General features: G+C 35.8%; 2 protein-coding genes across 2 annotated transcripts; one reads left to right on the top strand and one right to left on the bottom strand.

Moving 5' to 3' along the window:
• The first annotated feature begins 7,729 nt into the window (after positions 1-7,729).
• On the top strand, positions 7,730-9,201 carry LOC147549484 (ERAD-associated E3 ubiquitin-protein ligase component HRD3-like). Its single transcript, XM_086671018.1, has 3 exons — positions 7,730-7,969; positions 8,299-8,573; positions 8,741-9,201. The coding sequence occupies exons 1-3, from the start codon at positions 7,853-7,855 to the stop codon at positions 8,838-8,840; spliced, it is 492 nt and encodes a 163-aa protein (XP_086527144.1). The 5' UTR covers positions 7,730-7,852; the 3' UTR covers positions 8,841-9,201.
• Positions 9,202-18,110: 8,909 nt separating this feature from the next.
• On the bottom strand, positions 18,111-19,688 carry LOC147549483 (uncharacterized). Its single transcript, XM_086668308.1, has 3 exons — positions 19,424-19,688; positions 18,817-19,219; positions 18,111-18,597 (listed from the first exon to the last, which is right to left on the bottom strand). Exons 1-3 carry the CDS (start codon positions 19,686-19,688, stop codon positions 18,111-18,113), a joined length of 1,155 nt encoding a protein of 384 aa, XP_086524434.1.
• Between the last annotated feature and the right edge of the window lie 551 nt (positions 19,689-20,239).

Raw genomic sequence — 20,239 nt, 5'->3', positions numbered from 1 at the left:
GTTTGGATAGTTTTGGTTTTTCCCCACCAGATGGCCCTTTCCAGCATCTTAATGTTATTACTTATGCCTTTTGGGATGGCAAAGCATTGCATTTGGTATCGGAGAACGGCTACTACTATAGAGGAAATTACTATAGAGCGTCCAGCTTGAGAGAGGAGATTAGTCTGCCACTTGGACATCTTATTTTGAATTTGGGAGAGGAGAGATGAAATGAGCTGTTTCTTATTCTTGACGATGAAAAGATGAGTACCTCAATATTTGTCCAGGGAATAGGATTTCTGAACATTAAGATTACCAATGATCATTCTTTTGAATTTCGGATGGAAATTTTTGGATGAAAAATTGTCGATTTGGCACAGTTAATCATTTGTCCCGAAGCAAGGCTGAATTCCGCGAGAATTTGCTTCAGATTGTGAATGTTCTCCAATGTGTTCCAACCGAATATAATACAATCGTCAGCGAAGAGCAGATGTTTGATGTTAATCTCAAAGTTGGGGATCGGAAAATCATCGATCTGATTAGGGTTGTTGTTACTCTCTAGCATTCGACTGAGCCCTTCCATGGCCAAGGCAAAAAGAAAAGGAGAAAGTGAGTCACCCTGACGAATGCCTTTGTTGACCTCGAAATTGGAGCTAGGGCGACCATTAATTAAAATAGCCATAGAAGATGAGCTCATGCAGCTCTTAATGAGTTGGATCCATTGATTGGAGAAGTTTATTTGTAGACATGATGTTTTCTAGGTAGCTCCATTCGATTCGATCAAATGCTTTGGACATATCGAGTTTGAGACCGAAATAACTTTTGGAACCTCGGCATTTCTTAAAGGAGTGGATAATTTCTTTGCTGATGAGAATGTTGTCCGTGATTTGTCTCCCAGGGACATAGGCTGTTTGCAAAGGAGAAATAAGCTCTGGAAGGAGGTTTTTGAGCCTGTTAGCTAAGATTTTGGTGATGATTTTGTAAGTGGTGTTCAACAGGCTAATGGGCTTGAAATCCCCAGGAATTTGGGGTGTCTTGATGTTGGGAAGAAGACAAATGTGAGTGTTATTGGATTGAGAAGGAAGACAAGCCGATTAAAAGAAATTTATGACCATGGTAGAGAGATCAGATTTGATAGTGTCCCAGTTGGATTGGTAAAAGAAAGGAGGGTACCCATCCGGACCAGGGGCCGCATCAGGTTTAAGAGAAAAAACAGCTTGACAAATTTCTTTTTTCGGGGGAATGGCAACAAGAGTGAGGTTTTTGTAGGGATTTAAACCCTTATACTAGTGTTTATAGCGGAAATAAGACATCTAATGTCTACACTAGTATTCCCAGGATCACATGCAAAACTAGTAATTAAACTAACGGAGATAGTAGATTACCTTAATCGCTTTTCCCTCGAACTAGTTGAATTGATTGAAGAAGACCAAGAGCTTCAAGTGTAGCTCCTCTACTTGGGACACGAGCAATCAACTTGATCTCCCACCTTGTTGTATAGCTAGCACACCAATGGTGGTTGGAAAGAAGAACACCTTCTTCTTTGACTAGATAGATAGTAATGGGAATTAGCTCACTTTCTCCTCTCTACTTGATGTGGTAGAGTAAGAAAGCTTAGAGAGAAATTCCACACCTTATTCTCTGCCCTAAGAGTGTTTATATAGAACCCTAATAAGAATCCACCTCCTTTTAGGTTTCCTAAAACACCCTTTAGAATAAGATTTAGGGAAATAGTCGAAAATAGCAACTATTGGTATTTTCTCAATTCCCTAAGGAGATGACGTCCAAACCCAGCCAAAATTGGCAGATTTAATGTTCATAACATAAGGAAACGTCCCTCAAAAAATCAGCCCAATCCGAGCCCTAGAAGTTCCCGAATCGGCTAAGGCCCAAAAACCCTGTTTTTGGCCTTTTTGTACTATCTTTGCCTAATTCCTTTTTAGGCCTATGAGATATGTTTATGGGACACTCCCATGATTATATCTCACTCCCACTAGTCATATCCTAGATCAATTTGACTTCTGGCAAAAAACTAGAGTCAGTTTGCGTTTCTGCGCAGGTCTTTTATCTTTTCAGAAATAACCTTTATTTTCTGAGTCTTTGAGATTTGACCTTTCAGGGCTTTTGAACAACAATTTGGAATTTTTTCAACTACTTTGAGATATTCCTTTAGAGACACTTTCACTTGTTTTGAGAGTTCTCCAGCGAATGACATTCGCTTTTGTGAGGTGGGTTTACAAGATCATATCTTTAACCTTTCCTTTTCCGAGGAGCCGCAGTTTGTTGCTCTTGGTCGAATTTAATCGTCTTGTACAAGTTTCATGATTGTTCTTCATGACCCTCCATGATTTTTCTCATGATCGAATTAAATCGACTTGTACTTTTCTCCCACTTATTCTTGTAATAATTAGTGCTTTTCTCCCAGACTACTAGGTGTGCTAATTATTAGAAGAATACTATCATGAGCAACAAACACTTTGTTCTCTTGATTGGTTATGGAAGAAGCCCAAATTTCTTTCAAAAAGAAATTGCGTCAGATATTAGCTAGTTTTGTAACGCTTTTTCAAATTTAGCTTTAGATGGAATTTTGGTAGTTTTGTGAGAAGCTATGTCTAGACTAATGGATTTTGGAGGATAGAGTTTGATTCGTGTTCTTCATCTTAATCCTTTTGGACACTCCAAATATGGATAGGTTAGAAGTACGTTTGAAGATCAATCTCTGTTTCTGACTCAAGACTTTCTTTCTTGTCAGTTTGATTCATGTTTTGGTTATAGTGGACTTGTTGTCCTCATCCCTTTCGGATTGGGATGAACCTATCTTATAGGTTTTTGACCAAGTTTAGAATCTTTTGGTATAGTTTGTTAAATTTAGCACTTATTAACATCTCAATTTAGAAATAAAGTTCTTTATTGATTCTCCGTAATACTTAGTACAGAGATGATGTTAAAAACTAGAAAAACTATTAATCTAGAATAGTGCCTAAAGTAGACTTCGATCCTTTTCAGCATCCTTAGCAGTCGAGGCTTCTGCTCCCTCTTGGATCTTGTCTTCCTTAGCCAAATACTCAGTTCCCAGCTGCGCCTGTGCATTCACAATGATAGGGCAATTTTAGGTATCATATACCAAGGTTTGGGAATTTTACAGCATTTGATAAGTTAACTGTTTATACCTGAATTGGAAGCCACTGTTTCATTCTTCTTGTCCTCCAAGAACTTAGGGCAGTTTCTTTTCCAGTGGCCCTTGCCATCACAGTAGACACATTTGGTGTCAGGAGGAGGACCTTTGTCTTTAGGTTTGGCAACTCGTTTGCCTTTACCTTTTGACGCGGTTTTCTTCTTCTGTTTTCCACCTTTCTTGAACCCTTTGTCCTTTTGTACCATAAGAACGTCCTTCTTAGTCTCCACTATAGCGACGTCCTTTTCGGCTGTTAGAAGCATAGAATGAAGTTCCTCCAACGTTTTATCCCATCCATTCATGTTGTAGTTCATCTTAAACTGATTAAAACCACTATGGAGGGAGTGAAGGATAGTGTCGGTAGCCGTCTGTTGGCTATAAGGGAAACCTAGTTTAGCCAGCTTGCCCATGAGCCTGATCATTTGACGAACATGAGGCCCAACTGGTTTTCCTTTTTCAAGGCGCATGTCCATAATTGCTTTAGAGGTTTCAAACCTCTCCAATCTCGATTGTTTCTGGAACATTTCCCGAAGTTGTCGTATCATGGAGTAAGCATCCATGTCTGTGAACTGCTCTTGCAGAGTCGGTTCCATGGTTGCTAACATTAAGCAAGTTACAGGCTCTGCCTTTTTCCGCACACTCCTTTCTTCATCTATCCCTTCTTTAGTCGAATTATCATCCAATACAGGAATTGGAGTTTCTAGTACATGTTGCTTTCCTTCCATCCTGAGAACTATTCCCAGGTTCCTCTCCCAGTCAAGGAAGTTGTGCTCATTTAGCTTCTCCTTGTCGAGAAGTGAGCGGAAGTTGAAAATATCTTTTGTCATCTTTGAACTACATAAAAGAAATGGCAAAGTTTTAAAACTCGTTATCGTTTTTGAAAAACTTAGTTTTCCCACATTATTCAATAAAAATCGTCCCCGATTGAATAAGTGATTCCAAGACCCCAGTTCTTCGGAGTAAAGCGGACGAAGGCCCTACCCTTTGACTCCGTCGTTCCGGGTGAGTGAACTACTTCACTGATCATACCTTATGACTTTTGGTTGATAGATTTCATTAATGAATGACTAATCTATCCTTTTGCCTTGAGTATCCAAGACTCTCTTGCTGATCTCGTTGAGTAGAACCATTTAGACGTGTAGGCCTCTTCTATAGACCTACCCGCATTGTCCCAAGGTAGAGGAGGTACTCTGCGAAGGCCGACCCACCTTCCTCGAACAAGGGCGCAACGAGTGTCTTAATCTGGATAGGCGATTACTCAAGATTACGTTTTGGGGACTTTTACGCTAGTCTGGCGTTTGTTATAGTGAACTATTTAGCCTAACTAACGTCCACGACATAAAGCGTAAATAAGTAAGTAAATGCGCGCGAGAAAGTAAATCAAGCAGACATGGATCCTAGTATGGCCCCGAACCTAGAAGATCTAATCTCCTTTGGTTTTCATCTTGTTTCGCCTTTCGGTTCGTCTTAGATCGCCATCTTTGAACCTCCATTGATTTCTCCCACTCGCCTTTGGATTTCATCCTCGAGTTTCTTCAATGGACTCATAGACCCTAAACTCTAATTACAAGACTCTAACGATTCACATCACATCACATGCACCCATCCGTGCTTAAAACAAGAATAAATATATAAATCTATGGCCATACTAGTTTCCCGCATTCACATCACATGCAATCATATAATATATCAAGGCTAAGAATTATATATGCATGATTATCTTGGGAGATACTTTTGTTGACATCACATGTCACATGACGAACCTTAAGTCTAATTTCGAAAAATTCGACTAATGGTGCGTTCTCGTTTTATCTCTTATGATTTCTAAAATCAACTGTAAGAAAAAAACTCTGTTTTGGGCTTGAGAAAGCCCGGGTCAATTTCGAAAAATATTGGTTCGATTCTTAATGATTTCATAAATCAATTTAAAGAGAAATCCGTTTTGGCCTTCTGGATGGCCCGGATTGATTTTGGAATTATTTGGTTGGAATTGGAAGAAATTTTGGCAAAAACTCCCATTCGAATGATGGTCCCTTTTTGTGGTCCGAAAAGCCTCGAAAAAGCCCGGGTCAAGTCCTAGACAAGTCCCGGCCCAAGCCCACAAAAGGGCTCGGACAAGGTCCGGACATAGCACGGCCCATAGGGCCGGCATGTCCTGGCCGAGGCCTACCAAGGCCTGGTCTCGTCCTGGCCCGGAGCCAGGACGCTAGTCCATGCACCGGACGCGTCCTAGACGTGTCTGGTGCTGGACCGGACCAGCACTAGGTGTCTCGGACTAGTCCGAGACACCCAGAACCTCCCAGACGCGTCTCCAAGACGCGTCTGGTCGAGAGCTTTGGTCGCGTCCTAGACGCGTCCGAGCTGCTCTGGACGCGTCTCCAAGACGCGTCCAGATGCTTCCATTACAGCTGGTGGTCGAGTCCTAGACTCGACCTGGACGCGTCTCCAAGACGCGTCCCAGCTGCTCTGGACGCGTCCTAGACGCGACCAGTGGCAATCTGGTTGCAGCTGCTGGACGCGTTTCCAAAACCCTAGTTTCCAAAAAATTTTTTTTTTTTTTTTTTGTTGTTGTGCAAATCTTATTTGCTAACTTCCAATTTTAAAACTCTTTCTAAATTTTGAAATCTTTTAGAACACTTCTAAAATTTTACAAAACTTTTAGAAACTTTTAAAATTTTCCAAATTTTGTTTTGAGAGTTTCCTAAAACTCAAAACACTTCTTTTAGAACACTTCTAAATTCTAAATTTTGTTTTTCAAAAGTTTCCAAAACTTAAAAACAACTCTTAATCAAACCAATTTTGGATCAAAATCTAGGTTTTTGAAACTTTTCAAAGAACAATTTTGAAATCAATTTGAAAAATCTTTGAATCCAATTCAAAATTAATCAAATTTCATGTTTAAAACCTTTTTAAACATAACTATCAACTTAATCAAGCATGGATTAGTTTGAAATTCAATAAAATTGAGTCTTCTAAAACACTTTCAATCATCAATTTGATTCTCAATTTGAAATTCATTGAATCCCATTCAATAATATCAAATTGTGAGTTTAAATAATTTTAAAACACTTTTAAAATACTTTTATAAACTCAATTTATTAAACTATCAATCATATCTAATATGAACTAGTTCGATTCTTAGCAAAAACTAGTTCATTGCAAGAGGCTCTGACGCCACTGTAGGGATTTAAACCCTTATACTAGTGTTTATAGCGGAAATAAGACATCTAATGTCTACACTAGTATTCCCAGGATCACATGCAAAACTAGTAATTAAACTAACGGAGATAGTAGATTACCTTAATCGCTTTTCCCTCGAACTAGTTGAATTGATTGAAGAAGACCAAGAGCTTCAAGTGTAGCTCCTCTACTTGGGACACGAGCAATCAACTTGATCTCCCACCTTGTTGTATAGCAAGCACACCAATGGTGGTTGGAAAGAAGAACACCTTCTTCTTTGACTAGATAGATAGTAATGGGAATTAGCTCACTTTCTCCTCTTTACTTGATGTGGTAGAGTAAGAAAGCTTAGAGAGAAATTCCACACCTTATTCTCTCCTTAGGGAATTGGTATTTTCTCAATTCCCTAAGGAGATGACGTCCAAACCCAGCCAAAATTGGCAGATTTAATTTTCATAACATAAGGAAACGTCCCTCCAAAAATCAGCCCAATCCGAGCCCTAGAAGTGCCCGAATCGGCTAAGGCCCAAAAACCCTATTTTTGGCCTTTTTGTACTATCTTTGCCTAATTCCTTTTTAGGCCTATGAGATATGTTTATGGGACACTCCCATGATTATATCTCACTCCCAATAGTCATATCCTAGATCAATTTGACACTCTTATGTGTAACCCGTTGTAGGATCCGATCGAAGTTAGCCGCGAATTACTTCGTAATTTGACGATCGTAGTTGGTCTCTAGCTACAACTCTACGATCCCTAAATCAATCGGTCTTGATGATCTTCCACATCAATTGTCCTATCCGACAAATTGTTCGCATTGCCATCTTGGTCGAAGGACATCTCCTTCAACTCCTTCAGTTTTGAGAATTGTCGATCTGGGAATTAAAGCAGTTGAGAAGATTGTTAGAAATAGAGGACCCTACAGAAGTAGAAATATTGGATAAGTGATGGGAAAAGATGATAGCAATCTTTGCCTCATCATTAGTTCATTGTTGGGAAGGTTCATATTTTCAACCTGATTACTCCTTTATGAGTTGTATACGCGAGTGTCCTGTTTGTGTTCTTATGTCGAATGGGTGTAGGAATCTCATAGAAAGATCGTTCCCACATGGATGAATGTTTCTTTTTCAATGAAGGACCCCGAGGCAGATAAAGCTTTCGGTCGGGTGCTTCAGATGGGTCACTCAATGCATAAGGATGGTCTACTACTTTTACCCGAAACTCCTTAATTCTATGACCACAGAAAAAAACTCCACAATTCTATGACCACAGAAATCATCGATGAAGGAAACTAATTTAGGAACTTTACATTTAATTCATTTTCTGCATATTACTTGTTCCATTGCTGGTTTATCTGACAACTGATCGTCAAAATGAAAATTCTTCATCTTATTTGTAGCTAACTCTTTCTGTAACAGGCGAAAGATTACTTCGACAAGGCGGTTGATAATGATGAGGCTGGTGGTCATTATAATCTGGGGGTCTTATACCTCAAAGGGATTGGTGTGAAAAGGGATATGAAGACGACATGCAAGTATTTCATTACAGCAGCTAATGCTGGTCAAACCAAGGCAATTTTACAATTGCCAAAAATGTTCCAAACATGCATAGGGCTTAAGAAGAACCGTTCGATGGTAAGTTTACTTGGCTTATATTTCTTCTGAAAGTTCTTTCTTAAAGGTTATAACTCTATAAGAACTGAATACTTAATCAAGGTCTCTATATTTTTTCTGCTTTCACATTAAGTTACAGTATATTCGAGCCATCTCCTCCGTCCTGAGAGCCTATTCTGATTTGTTTTTTGTGATTTTTTTTTTGTTGTTTAGGAAGTCTCAAATATTACATTTGGTAATTAGCATGGATAATGTATATTTTTTCATCTGCAGTTCTTTTTTTACCCTTGGACATGCACTCAAGCAGTAACGTTCTTCTGAACTTAGTCTTGAATTCTCCATTCTTTCAGGCTACTGCACTGTACAAATTAGTTGCTGAGAGAGGGCCTTGGGGTTCCTTGTCAAGATGGGCTTTAGAGTCGTACTTGAAAGGTGACGTGGGAAGAGCATTTTTACTGCATGGATTCTTGACAAGTATGAGGAGTGCAGTATTTGTATGGGAGAGACTGGACTTTGCACAGATGCTGAAAGACATCGATGTGCACATTCATTATGGTGGAAAGCTTCAGTGTAGGGTAATGAACATGCTGCTTTACTCATTGGGGATGCATATTGCTATGGTCGGGTATGTTCGTATTTGAACTCCACTTCTAAATCTTATGGTATTTATGATTGATTACACTCTACTTCTTGAATTATTAATGTGATGTTATGACCAGCGTTGGGTGAAAGATTTTTGAGTTTTTTATGCCCTCTTTTAAAATCATTGTTGTTATTTCTTATATTTTACAGGGTACAGAGAGGGATTATGAGCATGCTAAGTCAGAATCCAACGCCCAAGCCATGTTCAACCTTGAATACATGCATGAGCATGGTCAAGGGCTTCCGCTAGATCTTCATCTTGCCAAATGATATTATGATCAGGCCTTAGAGAACGATCCAGCAGCAAAATTGCTTGTTGCATTGGCTCTTATGAGCTTGTAAGTAGGGAAAAACTATAAGAATAGCTTCTTGGAGAGTTTATCTAAGTAAGAGTATTTGTGATCAACTTTTCTACTATTGCTTTGTGTTTATGATTTTCTCGCAAATCTAATTGTTGGTCAACGTAATGATTTGTTTTTATTTAGGTCCTTACTTGATTCAATAATCATTAATGAAATTACTCTAAATAATTTATGGGTTTATGGTCCAAAAAACTACCCCTAAACACACATATAGTCCAAAAAAGGTTTTTAGATTGTTTGTATGGTAATTTCTTCGCGTTGCATAAAGGGCATTCCCCCGCCCGTAGGGCGGGGGTTATGCCTATATATATATATATATATATATATATATATATACATATAAAAAGTTATCATTTGTATAGAGCCTTTTGAACTATCAATTATATGTATATACTTCAATCTTATAAGATGTTAAAAGAGATATAACAATAACAAAGATATATAATTTAAACAACACGAGAGATAGAGATCGAGAGAATGGGAGAGGAAAAGCGTTGTAGGTACTTATACGAATCCATAGTTTGACGATACAGTAGATTTCAGTGTTACACTTGTGATGATTTGGACAAGATCTTCTAAACTTTGAGAACGGATATTGTTTCAGATTTCCCGAAAATGGGGGTTGGGAAAATCATGTCTCATCTCTGGTTTAGAGATTTGCCCTAAATAAAATGGGAACTGCCTCAGTGGTTACTAGCAGTTACCCAAGTAATTGTTAAAGAGCTCATTATTCTTTCATAATTACTTTTTAGCGCTCTACACATAACATATTGATAATATGCTCCCCACACTTCAAACTGATATTTTATGGTCCATAATGTATAAATCGATTAGATCACCTTTTGGGTCCCTTAAGTGAAATAACATGTATTATGTAATTAATAAATATATTAGTCCACATTAGTCATTAGTATTAAAATACTAACATCTTCCCGCTCAATCTTTTTCTGCTATTTACATCCATTGTCTAATCTGGTAGGCTCAAGCTACAATTATAAGTTCTTTTCCTTTTGTTTTCTTTTCCTGTTGTATTTACATTGTCATAATCTTTTTTAATTGCATTGAAATTTTGAAGGAATACGAATTGGAATAATTTTTCGTAAATCTTTTTCTAAAACCAATTATTAAGATCTGAGAATCTGTTTGGAATTAATATGGGCACATCCAAGTTTTACTGAAATCACACACCGTTAAAAAACTATCTAAGATTCGGGAATTAGAACCCTCGGGTACTACTTTATGTGCTTGAGGTATGATTTTTATCGTGTCGTAGGCACGGTTTATACCTAGTCATATATTAAGACAGCATATCGCGCCTTGACTACCTTAACTTGTAAGCTTTGGATAAAGTACGTACTTCATGATCTAGGTTTTGATCACTTATCTCCACTTTATTCGTTATTAACAAATTTAAATCAATTCTATAACTGCATCTATATCAATTCAACCTAGACATTAATCAATTTCAGGTCATTTTCTATTAGATTCCATTTATGTTTAAGAGCGAAACCAAAAAAGGATTATTGACCCATCAACTTCAAACACATTTCCTAGTATTTCTAAACTATTGAAAATTAAATAATTTCCTAAATCAAATTCATTTAATGGTGCGTTTGGTTGCAGGATTCCTACAAAAAATGGTTTCTGATAAGAATCACATTTTTGTTTGTGTGGCTACTAGAAATCTTTGGACTCTTGAATCCTAAAGATTCCTAAGTCCTAAATTTGTATTAGACCATAATCCGACCTTACTGCCTAAGATTTGGTAGGATTTTGGATTAATAAAACAAATTTTCAAACATAAAAGCAACAAAAAAATAATTCCTTTAAAGAAATTCTAGAATTTTTTGTTATTTCCCGGATGCATTATTCTGCGGACTCATGAATCTGTGGAATCATGATTCCTCCATCCAAACACACCATTAATCTAATTTAAAACCAAAAGACGTCAACCATTTTCAATTCATTACCTAATATCCTAATATTGCAAGAGATTTATAAATTTGTCATCCAATATTATTCAAATTCAAATCAATTAAAAACAAAACTAAATTGAGATCTTAAATTCAATTAAAATCATGTGAAAGAAGAGAAAACAAAATCTTGAATTTGATGACTAACACTGGATTGGACGAAACTAAGAAATTGGGTTGGATTGGTTAAGATTTGAGTTTATCGGTTGGTCCCACAATTCTACACAATTATTACTATTCTTTTGTTGTTGCAAGTACACGATTATTACCGGGTAACATCTTATACTTTTTTTCCTTAATTAGATTGTTAAGTTAATTCTGTTTTAGCTCCCAATTTGAGACTAATTAGTCCATTTGACCCCCGTAGGTGTCCGATAGTTCAATTTGGCTTTCCTTGAGCACTAAAATGGAACTAATCCACAAAAAGAGAAAACATTTATACCCACCTCATCTCCCCTTCTCTCCTCTATTTCAATATGGTTTCTAAGGTTATGCTCGGCCTCCGAAAATAAAGTGCAATTACCAGAAGTCACATTCTAAGAATTTTTATATAATACACAAGAATGAATCAGGAATCACATCCTAACGAGAATGTGTTTCCTCGTTAAGGAGATATTTCACACCCAAAAGGCAGGGTGGATTCGTGCTATCCTTTCTTGGAATCATTAATCAAATAAATTTTTGTCATGAACAATCTCTAATAATAATATTTCTGGATAAATAAAACAGTATAAGAATGTATTGGTGTCATGAATCACATTACGACATTACTGTTCATATTTCATAGTAATCTCATTATTTTCCTTTCTTGCAGGCCAAACATGGCCTACTATTTTGTTATACAACAATTTAGGCTTGAGTTTATGTGTTGGTCCCATAATTCTACACGAGTATTACTTTTTCCTTAATTAGATTGTTGAGTTAATTCTGTTTTAGCCCCCAATTTGATATTAGTTTATTTGACCCCGCAGGTGTCTGATAATTCGATTTGGCTTTCCTTGAGGACTTGAATGGAACTAATCGAAAAAAAGGTAAACCATTTATATCCACCTCATCTCCCTTTCTATCCTCTATTTCATCCCTGGCCAAAAGAATTTGTTACAACATAAAATCAAGTTCAATATCGTTTCTAAGGTCATGCTTGGCCTACGAAAATAAAATCCAATTACTAGAAGGCACACTCTAATAATGTGTATATAATACACAAGAATGAATAAGGAAGCACATCCTAACAAGAATGTGTTTCCTTTACGTCATTTCAAGAGATGGGGTACTGGATTCATGTTCTCCTTTCTTGGAATCTTTAATCAAATAACTTTTTGCCAATATCAATCTCGAACAATAATTTTTCTAGATAAACAAAACAATATAAGGATGTAATGGTGTCATGAATCACATTACGACATTGCTATTCATATTTCATAGTAATCTCATTCTTTTCCTTTCTTGCAGGCCAAACATGGCCTACTGTTTTGTATCACAACAATTATGCTTATCTAAATTCATATGATTTTCATGGCTGTCAATAGGTTAATTCCATATCAATGATGTAAAATATTCTCATGCAATATGATGTAGGGTCCGTGGGGATATAGACCAAAAAAAAAAAATCAAAAAAGGTTTAGGGTCCAATCTTGGTGAAACATGGATATTTAGTCCTTTTACTCTATGGACAAAAAAACCTTATAAATCCTATAGGATTTACTTTTGTGTCCCCTAATCAATAAAGACGGAAATCAGATTGTTGCCAAAACGTCGAGATTTTGTAACGGAAAGAATCCGTAATTTATGGGTTATTAATAGGGATTTTCGTTTTTACCTACCCAACTTTCTCTCTCTTCTTTTAACTTTTTAGGTAAATCAGGGTTTTTACCTAAAACGAAACGGTGAAAAACCCTAAATCAACCACTGAATCGCCATCATCGAAATCCAAGAAGCTTGCTGTTTCATCAACCTTCTTAATCTTTAAACATTTCGGTTGAGATTTCCGGTTCAGGTGAAAAGGTATTGATGAAATCCCTCATCGTTTAGTTCCGTCGTTTGTTTTTTGAACCATCGTTACTGTCAGGTGAAAACCATTATAAATCCGGTTTTGCATGTTAGATTTTCATCATAAAGAAGTTAGTTGCATCGTTATGGTAAGATTTTTGGTTCGATTGTTAGGGTTTTTTTACGTTCTGATCCTATTTTTGAAGTTGTAAGCTTAGTAATACAACTTAAAATTCAACATGAATGTTATAAATTACACATACTGTTATGTCATAATGAAGAATCGTTTTCATATCTGCCATTTGATTCTTTGATTTTTGGGGGCTAGGGTTAGTTGTGTGTTTTGCCCAATTTTGGTGAGTTTTTAAGGGTTTTTGGTATGATTTCAAGTTGTTTGCTTTCATGATGTTACTAATCTTCATTTTATCATGTATAAATTTCCTGAAATTTACTGTAAATTGATCTTCTAGGGTTCTATAATAATGAGAACATTTTAATTTCGGTTGCAGGACAATTCAATGGCACCGAAGACAAAAGTGACACCAAAAGCTACCAAGGATTCTACACCTCTCAGGAGAAGTCCATTAAAAAGGAAAGCAGCAGAGGAAGAATTAGTTCCTGCAAAGAAATCCAAAAACAAAGAAATCTCATCCAATTTAGAAGGTGAAGCTGTTAAAAAGACGAAAAATAAAACACTTTCTGTGAAAGAGGTATGATTTATGCGAAAGTTTTAATTATTTCAATCCATTATGTTAATTCATAGTAAAGTATAGATAATTTACATTAAAGATTGTTAATCTTACATATAAATGTTTCAAATTTATGTAAAAGGTTGGAGCAAGCTCAACTACAAAGAAAGGGAAGGAAAAAGATAACAATTGCCGTACTGTTGACATAGTGGGTGAAAAGAAGATAATACCAGATGGGAAGACTGTCAATCCTTTCAGATACAGCTTGAGTAAACCAATCGAATTGATTACAAGCCACCGTCAGTACATGACGGAAGAGATGAAGGAAGAGATTGGTAATACACCTTTCTCAAAGCTTTTTGATTCCATGGCAGAGGGTTTCATCCTTAGGGAAAACTATAATACTCGCCCAATAAGTGCAATTCTAGATATTCTGTGTCGATACAAAAAATCGACCAAGAAATTCGTTATTGGTGGGGTTGAGTTAGAGTTTAAACCAGAAGATGTATCCCTATTGCTTGGTATGCCAATGGAGGGTGCAGAATACGATGCTTTCCCAAAGTTTCATGAACAAGATCCCTTCAAGTGTTCCTTTCTAATGAAATATTTTGAAGAACCTATAAAAAAGTCAAGTAACAAAAACAAGGGGATTTCAAGTGCTTATGTTGCAATGGCACTACAGAGATGCATTAGAAACCATGAACCAGCAATCGAATTTGTGAGTCTATTAATCATGTTGTTAGCAGCCAACTTTCTGTTTGCAACTTTGGCTGGTTTCACTGTTCTTCCAAGCATTTATAAGAACATAATGTCGAGAAGGGCTATCAATAGGGTGTCATGGCCAAGAGCCATACACTCTTACATGATGGAAACCATTGACAAACATGCTGAAGAACCAACCAAAGCATCTGGTTGTCTGTTACTTTTACCTGTAAATATGCATACTTTACATGATCTCTGCTAGAATTTATTTAGAGATAATATACTTTACATAAAAGTATGTTAATGATAGTTTTGTAACGTGGAAATTTTACATTTTGTTTTATAGTTCTGGATATGCATGCACACATCACTTTATCCTAAGAATCCTTTGAATGCAAAAAAATATCCAAGGTTCTTGAGGTGGTCAGTTGATGCTTTTAGTAATGGAATGGAGATCGATATTGCCGGACTTGAAGAAGATCAGGTATAATTTATGTGACAATAATTCGTAATTTAGCATAAAGTATATATAATTTATATTCAACACTGCTAAATGTATACTATCTGATTCGGAAGAAATCATGAAATATATGTTCTTTACAGAAAATTTTAAGTAATTTACTGATATTGCCATGAAATTTTGGGATGATAATTAATGTTAAAATGCAGGTAATTGTTTGTGTTGAAGAAGAAGATAATGAAGAAGAGCTTGGATTGCTGAAATTTACTGAAAAGGTTGATATTGAATTAACCTATGAACAGAAAATTGATATGCTAGAGATGATTGAATCTCTAAAGAGTGGAATGAAGTCTAAAGATGTTGAAATAGAGATGTTGAGAAAAGAAATAGCTCAGTTGAAGGATCAACTTTAGTTGAAGGAAAAAGATAATGTGGAGGAATCTGACCATCAAGGTAATGATGGAAATGATGAAAGTAATTTTGGTCTTGAAAGTAATGTGGAAGATAAAGAGGTAGGTAAAGAAGATGGAATGGAAGGTGGGTATGAAAATAGTGAGAAAGAAGAAGATAGAGATGTTGAGCAAGATGTTGTTGATGATGGTGATAATCAACAGGATAGTGAGAATAACAATGATGGTGGCAACAACTTTGGTGAGACAATTTCACTTTTGAATTTACTAGCAATTTTGGAATTACATTACATAAAGTATGCATAATTTACAACTTTTATTTATAATTTATTATAAATTATGGCTACTTTAATAGACATTGAGATATATTTAGTTAATTTGTTTTTTCAGTTATATAAATATGCATAATTTATCTGAAATTATGTTTTTGTTATGCTCAGAAGTTGATGAAAATGTACCATGCACGGCAATAGTCAAGTATCAAGCGGTGGAAGACAGAGTTTATAGTAGCACACCAACATTTGACCTTGGTATTGATGATAATGAGCCAAGTGACTTTGCTGGTATAGCAGAAATTGCAAAATCCTACAAAGGAAAAGATGTACAAATAGATGAAGATGATGATTTTGTAGAGCCTTCACCAAAGTTAGTCAAGAAGCCAAGGACAAAGTCCAAAGCATCAAAAGGAGTAGGATCGAAACAAGATGAGGCTGTTAAAACACCTAAGCAAAATTCTCTTATCAAGAGAGTGAAGGAAGCCCCTAGGACAAGAAAGCATACTGAAAAGGCAGATCCAAAATTAATGGAAGGTAAGGTTACTAAGAAGCATGCTGCAGTGTCGAAAAAGGAGGTTGTGAATGTTGAAACTGTGGATGATACTAAGGGGAAGAAACCAGCATTAGATGAGGACGAGAAACTGTGCAACTGGAAGAAGAGCAAAGTATGGAAACAAGTTAAAGATGATGAAAAGGGGCTGTTGGAAGAGTTTAGCAAAGAAGGAAAAAACACGTAATTGGCTTAATAGATATTAAATAGGGTTATATTTTGTGAACAATGTTTATGTTGTTGAAGTATTAGTATTGTGTTTGTAACTGACATTTTGTGAGCTTTATCAAATATAATGTTTATGAGTTTCAGGAAATATTTCTATATTGACTAACAATAACACTCATGCAGAACACTTGTTTGGACAAATCAAATCATGAGTGAGATCAGAGGGAGACAGTTGGACCTACTAATGATGAATTGCGAGACAGATGCTCAGATTATAAATTGGTGGGCAAAACATTTATTTTCTGAAGTAATGGTGGGAGCAGGACAAGTATTCATTCTTGGAGCAGAGTTATGGGTAAGTGTTCAGATAATTTATAATATCTGATTGCATTTAAATTTATAAAGGATACATGATTTATAATAAATTATAAGTGAGTATCTATCCTGAAAGACATAATGTGTGCTAAAGTATTCATGATTTAACCTACAACATCATTGCTGTATTGAAACAGTAAACATATATGTGCAGATTTATGTATACGTTTATGTTCAGACCATAAATATTAGATTATAGACTGTAAATTATTTAAGATTTACATGAAATATATCATATTGTTTAATGTTTAATTTAAACTTTATATGATACAATGCAAACTTTATCCTAAAATCTTTAATGGAATTTGTACAGACAATGATAAAATGCAAGGCAACCAAAGCAAACATAAACGCATTATTCAAAGATCGGATTTTAAATGAGGTTGATAGAGGGCTGCTGTCGTATTTAGTTGCACCCATGTGTCATGCGATGATTACAGATGTTACTAGGGGTATCCATTGGACGTTGCTTGTTTTTGATTATTATGATCAAACATGGACACACTACAACTCGTTGTTCTTCGACACCAAACTACGTAAAGTTTACGAAGAAAATGCTAAGAAGTATGCGCAGGAGATACTTGATGTGCTTCATGAAATACAATATGTTAGTCCTGAATTTAAAAAGAAATGTAAGGAGTTGAAGACGCCGTATGATCATCAACAAGGAGAGAAGTAAGTAACAACCTTGTTATATTTTTTTACATATTACTATTACACAGCTAGAATAACAACGATACATACTTCATGGTGGACAATTTTTCATTAATTTATAAATGATGTACAGTGCGGATTGTGGTCCATTTATAATGCTACATATGGAGTTGTTATTCATGAAACATTTCAAATGGGGAGTACAGCAAGAATTTCTTAGTGATGATTGGACGGATTTAGCACAACGGAAGAGGGCGCAAGTTACGTACGAGCTTCTGAATGAAACGAAAGATCAGTGGAGAAAGAATTTATAACTATGTAGTTTTTACTTTTTTTGGAAGGTCTAGAATTTTTGATCAAAGGTAATATCAAGCAGTATTTGAACACAAAATCAAATTAATGACAGATTCTCTCTAAGGTTATATTTTATAAATGTTTGGTTTGTTATTTAAATTATGCATAATTTATGTCAGTGATAATAAAGATAAATCAATTTATATAGTGTACTGATAAAAACTCAGTATGATTACTTCGGAAGAATTCATCATGTAATATAAATTATTATACTTTAATAAGAAAATTATAATGTGTATGATAAATCAGGACTACTCTCTAATAAATTATGAATACTGTAAAGTAAATTTTGCGGACAGTTGGAATGAAAATTAGACATTTATCATAAACAATGAAATTTTCCAATTTGTCTGTCATTAATAAGAACCGGAGATACATTGTTTGTACTGTAACTGAAGAAATAACATCAAATATTAACCCTACATGTGGAGCGATTGTGGTAGGAAGGTTGCTTACACCTACCACATATCCTCAATTTCCTGGGATTGTTCCCTGAGCTCTCGATCCGTATGGTTTTTGGCCTACCCGGTCTACGACGAATCAACGGAGGAAGTGTTTTTTATTCTTCATCAAATGAATGAGGCTCATCATAATTTGGGATTGGCATTATATGTTCCTGGTAAGTCTTGACATAAGACTCGGTTGTCCATATAGGATCATAGAAACAATCTTGTTGATCGTCAGCCAAAGTTTTTATGCACAACATAGCGTGCTCACAAGGAACCCAATCTACCTGCCACCTTCTACATGTACAAGTAAGATTTAGAAGATCAACACAATGTGATGGATCAGAATAAACCTCAAATATGAGTGGTGCAGCCTGTGCATAATTCCAAGTAGCTGCACTCTCATGTTTAGATTTCAAAAGATCAGTGATGGTTGGACACAAGAACGTTGTCCACTTCTTGGACAAATCACGTGCTACGTTCATCTTGTTCATTATATGGGTACGTATTGCATCCAACATTGTTGTAATTGGTAGTACTCGAGCATATCTGATTTGATTATTAAAGGACTCCGATAGTTGAGAAGTTATTGCTGTGTACCTGTTTGAACAAAACACAATAATATATTTATATCATGATCAAAAGAATGGAATAAAGTGTTTACATTACAATTACATTGTTCAAAAATTCGATGCTGTATCTGACATTATACATAATGTCAGATACATCATGATTTCAAAACCCTCAAATATAAATACTTTAATAAGAATCATTTGTGATTTGGAGCAAATTATTAATGGATAGTTAAATTGATCAAACCTTGGACCGGGAAAGAACGAATCTGCCCATGATGCAGGGTCTAAGGATTGAAAAAATGCAGCAACTTTGGAACCACCCATCTGTATCATCTGGTTAATGGTGTTATTATACTCAGTCTCGGGGATAGCTCTGGCTGCCTTGAAAATCAAAGATTGAAAGAACTTAGATTTTCGAGCTCCATTAGCGAGTCTTAAATTGAGGTTGTTCCTCAGATGCCAAACACAAAAAGAATGGTTTGCTGTAGGGAAAATTTTCTTAACACCGTTGATAATACCGTTGTGACGGTCTGAAATAAAAGTATATGTCTTCTCCATATCCACAGCATTGCGTAAATGACCTAAAAACCATTCCCAATTAATGTCGTTCTCTGCATCAACAACAGCATAAGCAAAGGGAAACAGACCTGGAATTACGAAATATGTTAGACAAATCATTAATACTGTAATCAAACATTAAAAAAATACACCTACAACATAAGTAATGTATATTGCTTTTATAAATTTTGTTCTAAAATATGGATGGAATATTAAAATTATTAATAATGACATTAAAGTATACAAACTGAAGACAGATATTATTATAAATTGTACAAATTTTGGGGACTAACCATTGTTTCCATCCTTGGCAACAGCAGCCAAAATGCAACCGTTGAAACGAGTTTTGCAAAAGGTTCCTTCAACGTATATAACAGGTCTACAATATTTGAAGCCAGCCATATAAGCATGTGGTGCTATAAAAATTCTTTGAAATCGACGACTAACTTCGTCGATTTCTAATTGGACTATGCTGTTTGGATTTGTCCGTGAAAAGGCATCAGCATACCATTTAAGTTTTGCATATGAATCTCCTTCCTGCCCAAATGCTTCGTTCATTGCAACTTTCTTCCCCTCATAAGTGTAGTAATATGGAAGCTGAACGCCGTAGTTTTTCAAGAAATCATTCTTCAAACTTTTAGTGGAACGATCAGGACTTCTCGTTACATCATCAAGAATAAGTTTACCAACAAAAGAACTGTTGATTTTGGGTTTTTTGATCTTCTTAATGAAATCAGCACAGTCATGTTTCATTTCCAGATCTTTCAAAATGAACATCGATTCGCATTTTAATGGTGCCGAACCATGCACTCTCCAGCAATCTTCCACAGGACACACAGCAGTAACACGCTTTGTATCATTTTTCAAGAATTTGAAATCATGTCCTGTGTTAATACTATATTGCCTAAGAGCATATCGAACTGCTTTGGCACCACCGGAAAAGAGCTGTCCTACTTCTGTAAATATCTTGTCCCAACCATCTGATTTCAATTTGATTTGTTGATTCTGTCTGGGAATCCATCTGTGATAACATGTGGACTCCATTTCAATACAAATAAATTTAGCATAAATTATATTGAAGAATGATAAATTAATTATACATTTATATA

The sequence above is a fragment of the Eschscholzia californica genome, unplaced genomic scaffold (genome assembly GCF_041429995.1).
Source record: "Eschscholzia californica isolate CP2 unplaced genomic scaffold, dmEscCali1.0.p SCAF_3, whole genome shotgun sequence".
Lineage (NCBI taxonomy): Eukaryota > Viridiplantae > Streptophyta > Magnoliopsida > Ranunculales > Papaveraceae > Eschscholzia > Eschscholzia californica.
Note: the sequence above shows the minus strand (reverse complement) of the source record. Positions and strands in the feature narration are given on the sequence as shown.

Bases quoted from the DNA above. Each gene is read 5' to 3' on its own strand.
- LOC147549484 (XM_086671018.1), top strand. From the start codon at position 7,853: ATGAAGACGACATGCAAGTATTTCATTACAGCAGCTAATGCTGGTCAA. The intron at 7,970-8,298 runs GTAAGTTTACTT...CCATTCTTTCAG, and splicing joins TTAAGAAGAACCGTTCGATG to GCTACTGCACTGTACAAATT. The intron at 8,574-8,740 runs GTATGTTCGTAT...TATATTTTACAG, and splicing joins ATGCATATTGCTATGGTCGG to GGTACAGAGAGGGATTATGA.
- LOC147549483 (XM_086668308.1), bottom strand. From the start codon at position 19,688: ATGAACGAAGCATTTGGGCAGGAAGGAGATTCATATGCAAAACTTAAA. The intron at 19,220-19,423 runs GTTAGTCCCCAA...TCGTAATTCCAG, and splicing joins TGCCAAGGATGGAAACAATG to GTCTGTTTCCCTTTGCTTAT. The intron at 18,598-18,816 runs GTTTGATCAATT...TTGTTCAAACAG, and splicing joins TCGTTCTTTCCCGGTCCAAG to GTACACAGCAATAACTTCTC.